Below are 13,211 nucleotides of genomic sequence, written 5' to 3'. Positions count from 1 at the left end.
GATATAAAATTGAATTAATAATTTTAAAAATGCTTTCTATTATGATTATTGATAATTAATTAAAATATTTATTTAAGTAGATGATTTTTCATTATTAATATAAAAATTTGCTGTATTCTTATAATATGTTATTTGATTTTGAAGATTACTGATAAACCGGGGTTATTTGGGTAGTCAAAAGTATCTTGTCCACCAACTAATGATTGAGATGATTTTCCCAATTTTTTAAATTTTATGTAGGTTAAAATATGGATAGAATAAATTGTAAATTATTTAAAATAAAATTTAATTTTGTAATAAGTGAATGGATATTTAATTATACCATCTTATTAAGTTTGAGATCTTAAAATTAACTTTTTATGTAACATAAGTCAATATAGTTTGGTGGATGAAACCAAGTCGTAAAGTCTTGCTTTGAGTTTTTTTTTTCCCTTTTTTTTATTTAATTTTTTATTGTACGTACCATCGTGTAATTATAGCCAGCCAGGCTGTCGCTCTATTCTCAAACGTTACACTGACTGCTATGGCAGAAGCCTCCGACGATGCGAAAGACATTGAGAAGCTTTATGAGTATGGAGAACGTCTCAATGAGGTCAAAGACAAGTTTCAGGTTCAAAAGTTTCTACACTTTTAGTGTTTTTGGATTCTGCGGTTCTTGGTTCTTAATTGAAGTTCAAAATTTGAGGTATTTGGAGGATTAGGTTTTAATTGTACAATTTGTGGTTTCTGAGCAGCACGCCGAGGATTACGAGAACATAATAAAGGCCGCGAAAAGCAGTAACGTTAAGGCGAGGCAATTAGCTGCGCAGCTGATTCCGAGATTTTTTAAGTATTTCCCTGGCCTCTCTGTTAATGCTGTCGATGCGCATCTTGACTTGTGTGAAGCGGAAGAACTTGGGGTTAGCTTTTTCCTTTAATGTTAATTAATTGTGCCAAAGAGTTCAACTATGTGTATAAACCTGAAATTGTTAGTCCGTATTAGCCAAATTTTGTCGTTTCTAATTACCGCATTTTCAGATTCGGGTGCAAGCTATTCGAGGGCTTCCACTTTTCTGCAAAGATACACCCGAGCATCTTTCTAAAATCGTCGACATTCTTGCCCAACTCCTCACTGCTGGTATGAAGTTCTCTTGAGTATCTAATACTGACGTGAAATTTGTCATGCACTTAATGTTACAAATACGCTGCCACTAGAAGTGAAGAAATGCGCTGTTTTTTATATAACCTTTTGTCTTCATGATGGTTTTAGAGGAAAATGTGGAGCGTGATGCAGTAAATAAAGCTCTTTTATCCTTACTGAGGCAGGATGTTAAAGGTAATTCTATTAATATTTGAAATATATGAGTGTCCGGTGCGTATTTTCACTTTATATATTATTGGCACAACTGCACAAGGATTTAGTAAGAATGAACAGTACTATAGTATCTTGCAGGTGTTGCACCCAACCCGTGAGGTTGGCTTAGTGCTAGACTATTTCTTGAATTCATTGTATACTTTGTGGTTATAACTATAGTTTTGATTTGTATAACTAACCAGCTTGACAACTAGCAAGCATAAGGTACCAGGGTTCCCATTGGAAGACAAGGGCCTAAATGCTTCTAGAACAAGTGTGTGATCATTTAAGGTTGTGATCTATCATTCTGCTTGGCATAATGGAATATGTTAGCCATGACCATCACCATATATTGACACTTGAATTGAACTGATGATCATCATGATAGCTTGATAGTTAATTGAAATTGGCTATTCATTCTCTGATTTTCCTTTTCACGCTGAAAACTGTACAAACTCAATTTTACTACATAATCAACTAAAATTTAGATTTTTTGCTGTTTAACCTTTTCATCTCATTTCTTTTTATTCTTTGTAGATTTATAAAAGGGGAGGATTTATGCCGGTTCTCTTTCGTGGTCTTACTACTTTGTTTTTGTCTGAAATCATTGAGAGATCATAATACTCTTTTGTTCTTCTTGCAGCTTCTTTGACAGCCCTATTTAAGCACATTGAGAGTGTTGATGAGCAGATAACAGATGAAAATCTTCGTGAGAGGACCCTAATTTTTATTAAAGACAAGGTGAGAAGCTACATACTTGGATGACATGGCTAATCTTGTGTTGAACGTCTCTCTCCATTTTGGTCTTTTGAAGTAAATGATTTGTAGTGCTTTGGAATTTTCTTCCATCATAATCTATTATTCAGGTGTTCCCACTCAAAGCTGAGCTCTTGAGGCCAGCTGAGCAAATGGAGAGGCACATTACTGATCTGATTAAAAAGGTCGTTTACATTTCTCCTTTTGCATATCTTCCATCCTTGGTATTGATATCTGATAAGGTTTTCTATTTTTTGGGTAAAAAAAATTTTTGGGTAAAAAATATTTTTTACCCATATGTTCCAAAAAGTGTCATTTTTGGTAGACATGCTTTTCATGATATCTTAATTGGTATACAATTGTTGGGTTTCTTGCATTCGTTGCATGACTGGTACAATCCACCCCAAATTCCACCAGTTTTATGGGTATTGGTGAAATTACCTTGATCAAAGTGTCAATTGTCAGCCAACTGAACTGGCAATCTAATGCCATTACCTTCGGTCTATGAACATGAAACTTAGTTCAAGAAGTACAAAATGTAAATACAAAAGATTGTGATCATGATGGTTTATGGAAAGGATGGAAAACAATGTCAATGGTAGTTCATGGTTGGATGGTGATACTACAGTGAGTGGGGGAAAACTTTCAGGGAAACATTGGAGAGAAAACAGGGAAGAAAGTGGAGAAAATACACCGGTGATGACTTGAAGCAAGATAGTCACTTAAGAGTCTTTACGCTTTTCTATTCTATTATTTTTAAGTCTGCAATAGGTCAAAAGTACCTTAAAATTGATGAAGTGTGCACGTCCTTTAAGCGTGCATTTATTTGACAATAGATGCAATACTCCTGTCTCAATTGGATATTATGAAAAGTGCATGTCCCAATTAACATCTTTTTAACATTTCGTCTCTTATAAAAAAAAAAAATTAACATCTTTTTAACACACATTGACACGCCACTACAATTTTTACCCTGTTTTCAATTTTTTTAGCTTAACATCAACGAATCCCATATCATTGCTAAAAAACCTAAGTAAAAAGCAGTTCTTAACGGATGTGATTGTTCAAGAATATGCATTTTTGGTGGAATTAAATTGCAGAGTCTACAAGATGTGACAGGAGCTGAATTTAAGATGTTTATGGATTTTTTGAAAACGTTGACCATGTTTGGCGAGAAAGCTCCCCCGGAGCGGGTACAAGAACTTATTGAAATAATTGAAGGCCAAGCTGATCTTGATGCACAATTCAATGTGAGTATTTCTCTGGAGATATGATTAAAGATATTAATAGCTGTTTTCGTCCACTCTTTTGTTAATGTATGCACATCTTGTTGGAGTTTGGTGCTGATTCCAAATTGTTGTGAACTATCAGTTTGTGAAAAAAAATCCACCTCCAAATCCCAGTTTATACTCTGCTCAATTGTCGGAATCTTCTGATGTGCAGGTTGCAGATGGAGATCACAATGATAGAATGATTTCCTGTCTGTTTATGGCTCTTCCATTTTTTGAGGTTCATAGCTTTTCCTCATGGGCCCTCTTTCTTAGATGTTATTTTATGATGTTTGTTGTGTAACTCATACTTTTTTTACAGAGGGGTGCATCCAACAGCAAGTTTTTCAACTACTTGAACAAACACATGTTTCCTGTTTTTGATAAGGTTAACATTTTCAACTGCGCTGTGTGCTTTTATGGAAGGACTTGTTGTTTTAGTGAACTTTTATTTCATTGGAATCGAGAATGACTTGCATTTGCAACAAGAACACACATTTATGGATGAAAGGAAAAGAACGAGTCATATAATATGTAGCTGTTGCCTTTTCAGCATGCAAAATTCCAGACATTTAGGGTAGATTTTATGTCGTATGAGCATGGCTAAAGTCGAAATGTTATAGAATGTTTGAGTATCAATAATAATACTGCTGGGAATTTGAGAAATTTAGACAGTGACATTTTACCTGTAATATTATTTTATGTATTTGAATGGAGAAACATTCCACTGTTTAAGTATATCAAGAGCGTTTGAAAATTGGGAAAATTAAGCAGCGGGATTGCTCCTGTATGCTTTTGAGAAACTTAGGTATTCAAGAATCTGTTAAATCTTGGTAGAATTTTTATTCTTATTCATTTGTACAATTTTAAATGGATGTTTATTGTGCTTGAGTCCATTTTGAGAGTGTTCATATGTTTTTATCAATTTTGCTTATTTGATCTTAACTAGGTCTGTTCTGGGGCTGTCTAGAGGGATACTAGGTGGGGGAGAGCAACCGTTGTTGGATGTTGAGCCAGGTAAGGAGGGTGAAAATTTCAGAAGGGAGGTGCTGGGGAGTAGGCATCAGGATGAGGTAAAGGAGTCTGGAGTGCAATTAGTAGAAGTGGGTGCGGAAGGGGAGAGTCAGTCAAGAGCTGAAGTGTGGGGTGAATTATGAGAAAGGATCGTCTCATGGGGTCTCTGTAGTGATTTTATGAAGATTTGCTCTTGGAACATTTTTTTTTGGGGAAGAGAATGGAAGGGAAGGGGGGGGGGGTTTGCAGACGAAGGGGGTTAATTCGTACAGTGTTGTGCAAGAGAAGACCGAACATAGTGGTGTTATTAGAAGTCAAAAAGAGTCGGTGGATTGTCAATTTGTTGCAAGTCTGTGGAAAACGAGATTTATTGAATGAGTTTTTTTATTGGTTGTAGGAAGGTCTGGAGAAATTTTGGTGATATGGCCTATGGGACCTGAGAGTGGTCTAGGTCAAGGAGAATTTGATTGGGGAGTTCTCGATTTCGATCGAAATTGAAATGTGGTGACATCAGATGGTGGTTTTCAACAATTTATGGTGCATGTAAGCCAAGGGAAAGAGAATTATTTTGGGATAAATTGATGGGGTTGAGCGCAATTTGCGGTGACAAGTGGTATTTGGGAAAGGATTTTAATGTCGTAAGAACTTTGAGTAAAAAGTTGAATAGCTCATCCATAATCACAAACATGTTGTGTTTTGATAAATTGATTTAAGGAATAGGAGTTGCGTGATCCACCTTTATTGGATGATAAATACACTTGGTCTAACCTAAGGGTTACACCTATTTGTTGTAGATTAGATAAGTATTTGTTCTTAGGGGGTCGGATGAATATTTTCCCTATTTTCGGACAGACAGTTCTACTTTGAATTTCTTCAGATCACTTTCCAATTATGTTAGACACTTCAAAGGTAAAATGAGGACCGTCTCCGTCCAGATTTGAGAATGCATGGGTGAAACACAAAAACTTTAAATCTTCATTAGCATCTTTGTGGAGCATTACAGATTGCCTGGGGTGGGAAGGGTACAAATTCACGAAGAAACTTCAAAGAATAAAAGTGACGTAAATAAATGGAATAAAGAGGTTTTTGGGGATATGAACGTGAGACATGCGGAGTTAGAAAACTAAATAAGAAAGTCGGACGAGCGTGAGATGGAGAGTAATTAGACAGTTGGTTTAACAAAGGAAAGAAGGGAAACGAGGAGTGAATTGGAAGAGTTGATGTTTAGAAAGAATTAGATTGATAGTCAAAAAGTAAAAGTGGAGTGGCTGAGGGACGGTGACCAAATTTCAATATTTTTTCACTCATTATTGAATTACCGAAGATGTAGGCTGTTGATAAATAAGTTGGAATTGAAGGATGGGCCGGTGGTTTTAGATGAGAGGTACAACAAAGACTCAATAATAAGTTTCTTCAGTAATCTTTACAGAAAATTTGACGGGGAGGGTTGAACATTGATGAAGTGGATTGGAGTCCTATTCATGGTAAGGCTGGAGAGGATTTGGACATACCGTTTTCAGAGGAGGAGATCTAAAAGGCAGTGTTCGAGAGTGATTGATCGAAGGCCAGGTCCAGATGGTTTTACAATGGCATTTTATCAAGAATATTGGGATACGGTCGAAGGAAAATTGATGAAAGTGTTCCATGATTTTTTTGAGGGAGGTGTTGTAAATGGAATAACCAGTGAGACGTACATATGTCTAATCTCGAAGAAACAAGATGCAATTAAGGTTAAGAACTTTAGGCCTATCAATTAGATAACGAGTCTGTATAAGGTTATTGCTTAAATTTTATCGAGAAAATCGAAGAAAGTTTTGAGTACAACAATAGCAGAGAATCAATGTATATTTGTTGAAGGCATACAAATTCTTGATCGTTGTCTTATAGCCAATGAAGTGGTGGAGGAGATGATATATAAAAAGAAGAAATAGTGGGTGTTTTTAGATATGGAGAATGCCTATGATAATGAGGACGGGAGATTTTTGGAATTTTTTTTACAACAGAAATGATTTGGGGAGAGATGGAGAAAGTGGATGAAGGGATGCATGACGTTTGTTTCTTTTTCGGTCTTTATAAATGGTAGGCCGGGGAGAAAATTCAAGGGGAAGTGAGGGCTGACGCAAGGGGACCCACTTTCTCTCTTCCTGTTCAATCTCATTATTTAAGTAGGCCGGGGGGAAAATTCAAGGGGAAGAGAGGGCTGACGCAAGGGAACCCACTTTCGCTCTTCCTGTTCAATCTCGTTATTTAAATGTGTTGGGTAGATTGGTGGATAAGGCTATGGCAACGACGAATGATGTCCAAGGATTGGAAGTTGGTAGAGAGAAAGTAGAGGTATCAAATATTTAATTTGCGGATGATACTTTGTTCTTTGTTAAGACTGACAATCACTTGCGTTTTTCTTGGAGATTTTGAACTCATTTTGTCAAATGTTGAGATAAAGATCAATTCGGAAAAGAGTGCATTGTTGGGAATTAACTGTACATAAGTCGAGTTTAAATATTTTGGGGTTCTATTTGGGGGAAAGTATTGAGAAACAAAATTTTAGGAGGATGTCGTGTGTAAGATGTCGAAGAAGTTAACGAGCTGGAAAATAACATTTTTATAAAGTGATGGTTGATTAACTCTGATTTCAGAAGTGTTAAGTACCAAAAGGTGTAGCGATGGTAATGGAAAAGATAATGATATATTTTATATGGGACGAAGCTGATGGATATTCACATTGCCATTTGGTCGCGTTGGAACATTTCTGCATACCGAAAGATAGAAGAGGCTTGGGTATTGGGAATATCTCTTTGATGAATAAGACACTTTTGGGAAATGGTGGTGGAGATGCTCTGTGGAGATGGAGCCGTTGTAGAAAAAGGTTATTAAGAGCAAATTGGAGATGCAAGATAATGGATGTGATGTGGGCTTAGCAAAGAATGTAACCTTCAGAAGCCCCTGGAAATTTATTCCTCGACCTTACCCAGCTTTTCATCTTTTAGTGACAATGGTTAAAAGAGGAATATTAATAGATTTTGGGAGGATAAGTGGTGGGAGATTCTTCGTTTAAAAACCTTTACCCACTTTATTTCAGATTTTTTCGCTTCATAACAAGCCCATTATTCGGTTCATTCATGACGATGGACATCGTTTTAATTCTTCTTTGTCATGGGATCTACACTTCAGAAGGGATTTGAGTGATGACAAAGTGATTGAGTTGAGGTCATTGTTAGGGATCTTAGACAATGTTAGGACGGATATGGGTGTCGCGTACCTCAGGGTTTGGGAAGGGGGGTTCTTCAGGGTTTTTCTCTGTTAAATCTCCTATGACTTTTTTTCCCAATCAATAGCTTTCTATTTTCCTTTGCTTTCAATCTATTTGGAAAGTATCGATCCCATATTAGGTTCAAGTATTCTCGTGGACCGTGGCTATGGGAAAATTGCTGACTTGTGATACGTTGCAAAAAAAGATGGCTTCAGTGTGCACTTTGTCTGAATTGGTGTGTCCTTTGCTAGGATGAGGAGGAGACTAAAGTTCATTCGCTTCTGCATTTTTTTTTTGGGAGGAAACATTAATTTATTAAATTATTAATAAGGTCTACAACAAGCGGATAAGCAATCCGCACGCACGAAAAGAAAAACCAAATTACATGGCCTTCACGACCAAACATATTTCCAATCCCTAACTAATTCCGAAATGCATAAATGTTTATACTCTTTCAGCACAACCGACCAACTGGTAACCCTGAATTTTATTTTTTCCCATACCTCATCCATTGACTCGTGCTTATCTTCAAAAATTCTTGCATATCTTTCCAACCAAATCGACCAAAATGTGCAGTGTATTATCATATACCAGAATCTTTTGTGTTGTTTCTCTTGATGCAAACTCGGTTCCATAGTAAACATTTCTTTTGCAATTTTCGGTAATGTCCACTGAAAACCCAACTCTTGTAGCACCTTTGTCCAAATGTTATAAGAGAATGAACTATGCAGTAACAAATGATCTTGATTCTCCTCATGTTTTCTGCACATGCAACACCATTGTGGACACAGATCACAAGTAGGCCACCTTCTTTGCACATAATCAGAAGTTTGTAATTTCCCCAATGCCACAATCCACGAGAAAACTTAAATCTTCCGAGGGACAGGTACGTTCCAAATATTTTGACAAAACGGAAAAGATTGGGAATTTTGAATTGTGAAGAAAGAACTATAGAAAGATCTAATAGAAAACAAACCCGAGGAGTCCCCTAACCACCTTCTAAAATCCCCGACACCCCATTGAACCCGAACGGTGTCTAAGACCCCTAACATGATAGCAAACTCCCTCTCTTCGATCTCGGTTAAATGCCTTTGAAAACGTAAATCCCAACGCACTGAAGAGGTCCCCCCGCTGTTACTGACATCTACGAAACTAATGATAGGTTTGTTAGTCAAAGAAGAAATATGAAATAATGACGGAAAACGGTCTCTGAACGGGACACCCCTCACCCACTCATCCTCCCAAAAACGAATGATATTACCCTCTCTGAACACCCCCCCTCACTATCTGATGAAAAGCCGGGAAAGATCGAGAAATGCATTTCCATGGACTTCTGAAAGTCGAATTCCCCGCCAACCCCAAGTCCCAACCATTATTTTGAAAACCATAAAGACTGAAAATTACGTTCTTCCACAAAGTCCCCTTTCCACCGAACCTTTCCACCACCATTTTTCAATAAGTGCTCTGTTTCTCAAGCCAATATTTCCCAACCCGAGCCCACCCTTGTCCTTTGGTTTGCAAACTTGTTCCCAACCTATTACATGACAATGTTTTACCCTTTGGTTCCATTCCAAAAAAAATTCCTCATTATTTTTCCATCTTTTGTGCCACCTGATTAGGGACTCTGAATAACGACATAAAGTATGAAGGCATGACACATAAGACTGCTTTAATCAAAGTGAGTCATCCCCCCCTCGATAGAAAAGACTTTTTCCAACTTGCCAACTTTTTGCCCATTTTGGATATAATCTGGTCTAAAGCTCTGAATGAATTGGGTTTTGTGTGGGTTGCTCCGAGATCAACGCGTGATATATTTGTTTTAAATACTGATTGTGATCTCGACAAGAGAAGTGGTACTTGTTGTAGTGTGGTAGTCGCCTCACGAGTGTTGGGAAAATATCAGATTTAAGGCTGCAGTTTGGACTAGGAAGCTTTCAGATTTTAAGTATTTATCGATTTCAGATTTGGTTAGGGATTGGTAGTTGCTGATGATGGGATCAGGACATTTTTTATCTTTTACGTAATAGCGGATGTTTTTCCCGCCTTTTAAAATTTATCTTAATGAAATATCGTTTCTTATATATAGAAAAAATATATTTCTTACCTCAAAAAAGGGGTATTTAAACACTAAATTACTTACAAACCTCATTTGATAATGTGGTTCTCGAGGTCTGCCTCATACTCAAGTTTATACGAAGTTTTTTATTCCTTGGGAACTATGAGTAGGTGTGGATATTGTTTAGATTTTTTATATTTGTGTTTGTATGTTATAGGATAAGAAATCAAATAGATTTTGTCTTCCAGACGAGCTTCTGTGGTCTGTAGGATTGCATATCCAATCACAATCCACAATTTCCCAGTCTTTTTTGTTTAATTTTGTTGGAGGTTTATTTGTGTTTAAGAGCAGTTACATAGGCCACAGATTTAAGACTTCAGATGTCAGTGAATTAATATTGGCTGTCTGCTCCTTATTGGTGGCTAGACTTGCTTGAAAATGCCAAGACATAGTGCTTTCATTTTAGATCTCTGAGTCAGGAACATGACTGTTTTTTGCTTGTTGCCAGTTTCCTGATGAACGAAAAGTAGACCTGCTTAAAAACCTTGCTGAGGGTTCACCTTGGACATCTCCGCAAGACTCGAGACATATTCTCCCATCTGTTGTTCAACTCTTAAAGGCAAGCTCAAGAATCTGAACTTCGCATTCTTTATGGTGTTGCTATGACTGTTCAATTTGTACATGAAAAGGTTAAAAGAGAAACTTATCTGTCGCATCCACCTCCACCTTAACATTGATTACTTTCATATCCTTTTTTTTCACTGTGCTGGCCGCTGGGGAACAGTTTTCTGTCTCTCTCAATCTGTGCGTGAATAGAAACATATGTTCTCTTTCATTCACAAGAATGCAATCTTGAATCTTTAGTTATTTGGGTATTTTTCTGACGTGAAGATTATAGCATTATGCCTCATGCAGCATTTTTATGATGTTTCAGAAGACCATGCCTCTAAGAAAAGCAGGAGAAGAAATGAACTTTACTTCTGTTGAGTGCTTGTTGTACACCTTCCATCATTTAGCTCATAAGGTCATTAACATTCCTTGACCTTACATCTTTTACTAATTTCGTGTTTCACATTTCATGTTCATTGCTCATCCTCCATTTTTGGTTGGGACAGGCACCTAATGCTACTAATAGTTTATGTGGTTACAAAATCGTGACTGGGCAACCCTCAGATAGGATCGGAGAAGACTTCTCTGAGCAGTACAAAGATTTCTCAGAGAGGTGAGTTTATTTGATTTATTACTTTTTCTATACATAATTTTCTCCTAATTGAAATGTGGTGTTCGTGAAAAATTGACTAATATGTGTATTTTTAAATCGTACTTTTTTTGGACACGAAATGGTCACATCATTAAGGTAAAAAATATGGGTACAAATACACTTGACATGCCCAGGAGTTTTACAAGAGCGTTAAGAAACCAACAACTAACCACTTGACATGATATCTAACAGATATATATAACTCAAAACCTCATACAATGATGAACAAAAATCCTAAATATGTCATCAACTTTTTGTTCCTCATTCTCAAATAGCCAATGATTTCTTGTACTCCAAATGTGAAAAATGACAGCTGCGATAACCATGAACCGCATCTTTGTCAAGAAAGAATCCCCTTGGTAAATCCCTCTAAATGCCTTCGCAGGGTTGATGAGAACTCATGAGTTTGTTCATTAAAATAAAAGGTCAGAATTTAATCGTGCTGCAGGAAATTTGGTTTTTCTATTTCTTCACCTTTTTCTTTAATCAGTGAGAGAAATTTCTTCACCGTTCGGCGTTCATTCACCGACTTCAAAATCTGAATACTTTCGTTCACACTTCTGCCATTCACCGGCGCTGACGGCGGTCTGATCAAACAAAATTTTTTCACGAGCTTCAGTAATGCTTCGCCTCATGACCGCTTCTTTGGAAATCGACCTTTTCTTCTTTGAATCGGGGTCTTCACAATAATTCCGTCACCACTTCAGTCATGAACAGAGGGACGCATCGGGGAAAAATCATGTCAGTTTGTGAGGTAAAAATAGAGGAGAAATTGTTCCTAATCAGTAGGGTAAGGATGGGCCGAACTGTGTGTTTGAAGGAGAGAACTAGAAGTGCAACTTATGAGCTGGAAGTGGACTTCGAATGCTTAGAGTGGATCTTGCTGAAATTGGGGGAATACATTGCCAAACCTCAATCATGTTCCAAGTTCAATAGGTTCAGAGGTAGAGAATCAGTGATAAGTATGCAGATATATGTGAATGGTCGAGGAAGCTATATCGAGATATATTCCCATAGATTATGGTAACCCTAGGGCTTGTTGGTTATCTACCCTGACAATGAACATATGCACGGACTAAAAGTTATGGAAGGGGGAGGTTGGCCTATCTTTATCTGGTGTCATATACTGTTACGCTACTTAGGATGGAGGCTTTCCTATGTTTCATTTTTCGTGCATTATCTAAGTCTTCATGCTTCGGTATTTGAAGAAAAACTTGGTGAATCCATCAGGTTGATTTGTGTTGAAGATCTAGTCCGTGCAACCATGAAGAAGTTAACTCAGGGAATGGCAGATCATAATAAAATATTGGGGGCTGCTGTATCCGATGAGGCTAAGGCTACAATTGTGAGTCCACATTACTGACCACCATTGTATATTTCTTGTTAACCGTGATATTTGATTAATTTACATCTATGTTAACCATGCAGAAAACCCAAAAGCAGAACACCACGACAGGGTTACGAACTTGCAACAATATTTTGGCTATGACACAGGTTGGTGAAATAACATTAAGTATTGCCATTTGGAGCGTGACTATTCACGAGTAATTATTTCGTTTTTCCCTCCATAATTAGCCTCTTCATTCCAAGACACCCTCATTTATTGGAGACAAGAGAGTTAAATTATCTTGGAAAGAAGCAGTGAAACCTTTACCACCAACTGCTTCTGCTACTGTCGGGTATGACTCTTACCTGCTCATTTAGGTTGTAGCAATTATATTTTAATCTTAATTGCAGCTAAAAATCCAACTGAAATTGACATCTCATCTCTGCTAATATTGGAAACGTATGTCAACAAATTCACCTTAAATATAATTTGCATCAATTTTTATCTTCAGAGGAAAGCGTCCTCTTGGTGCTCAGAATGGCGCTGGAAGTAGTCCTGCAAAAATGGGACGTGGACCTGGGAGTACACAGAACAGCTTTTCAAGATCAGCGGGTCTTCAGCATCTTGTAGGGAGAAGTGGTGCTCGGAGTAGAGGAAGGGGACATGGTGGCCGTGGGAGTGGCAGAGGATTCCGATAGCTTGATTCAGCTGTGCGTTTTTTATGTTCTTGAGCAATTTTGATACGAGCGATTATGGTAGAATTTTCTGTTTACTTAATTTGAGGTTCATGCTTTTGCAGAGTAACATGTATGGAGATTGTCGGGGGAAAAACAGTCAATAGTTTAGGAAAAAGATTTAACATAGTTTAGGAAAAAGAGTTTAATTAAATGTATTGTCCTAGACTTCTTTTAAATAGTATGAATTGCATGCATATGTATTTCAAATG

At 37.2% G+C, this 13,211-nt stretch overlaps 1 protein-coding gene across 3 annotated transcripts; it reads left to right on the top strand.

The window, feature by feature from the left end:
- The first annotated feature begins 439 nt into the window (after positions 1–439).
- On the top strand, positions 440–13,096 carry LOC140805030 (apoptosis inhibitor 5-like protein API5). 3 transcript variants are annotated; one of them, XM_073161210.1, is made up of 17 exons: positions 440–610; positions 735–899; positions 1,018–1,117; positions 1,250–1,315; positions 1,977–2,074; positions 2,200–2,274; positions 3,190–3,339; positions 3,533–3,598; positions 3,680–3,745; positions 10,186–10,296; positions 10,612–10,701; positions 10,793–10,899; positions 12,169–12,283; positions 12,367–12,432; positions 12,514–12,617; positions 12,777–12,975; positions 13,065–13,096. In XM_073161210.1, exons 1-16 carry the CDS (start codon positions 524–526, stop codon positions 12,961–12,963), a joined length of 1,653 nt encoding a protein of 550 aa, XP_073017311.1. In that variant the 5' UTR covers positions 440–523; the 3' UTR covers positions 12,964–12,975; positions 13,065–13,096. The 3 variants fall into 3 exon arrangements, with proteins under 3 accessions (XP_073017311.1, XP_073017310.1, XP_073017312.1); XM_073161209.1 differs by having other exon boundaries at positions 12,777–13,096; XM_073161211.1 differs by lacking the exon at positions 3,680–3,745 and having other exon boundaries at positions 12,777–13,096.
- Positions 13,097–13,211: the final 115 nt, after the last annotated feature.

This window comes from Primulina eburnea, chromosome 11 (genome assembly GCF_022965805.1).
Source record: "Primulina eburnea isolate SZY01 chromosome 11, ASM2296580v1, whole genome shotgun sequence".
In the NCBI taxonomy this organism is placed as follows: domain Eukaryota; kingdom Viridiplantae; phylum Streptophyta; class Magnoliopsida; order Lamiales; family Gesneriaceae; genus Primulina; species Primulina eburnea.
The sequence above is the reverse complement of the archived record's forward strand: the minus strand, read 5'-3'. Positions and strand labels throughout refer to the sequence as shown.

Bases quoted from the DNA above. Each gene is read 5' to 3' on its own strand.
- LOC140805030 (XM_073161210.1), top strand. From the start codon at position 524: ATGGCAGAAGCCTCCGACGATGCGAAAGACATTGAGAAGCTTTATGAG. The intron at 1,316-1,976 runs GTAATTCTATTA...TTCTTCTTGCAG, and splicing joins ACTGAGGCAGGATGTTAAAG to CTTCTTTGACAGCCCTATTT. The intron at 12,618-12,776 runs GTATGACTCTTA...TTTTATCTTCAG, and splicing joins ACTGCTTCTGCTACTGTCGG to AGGAAAGCGTCCTCTTGGTG.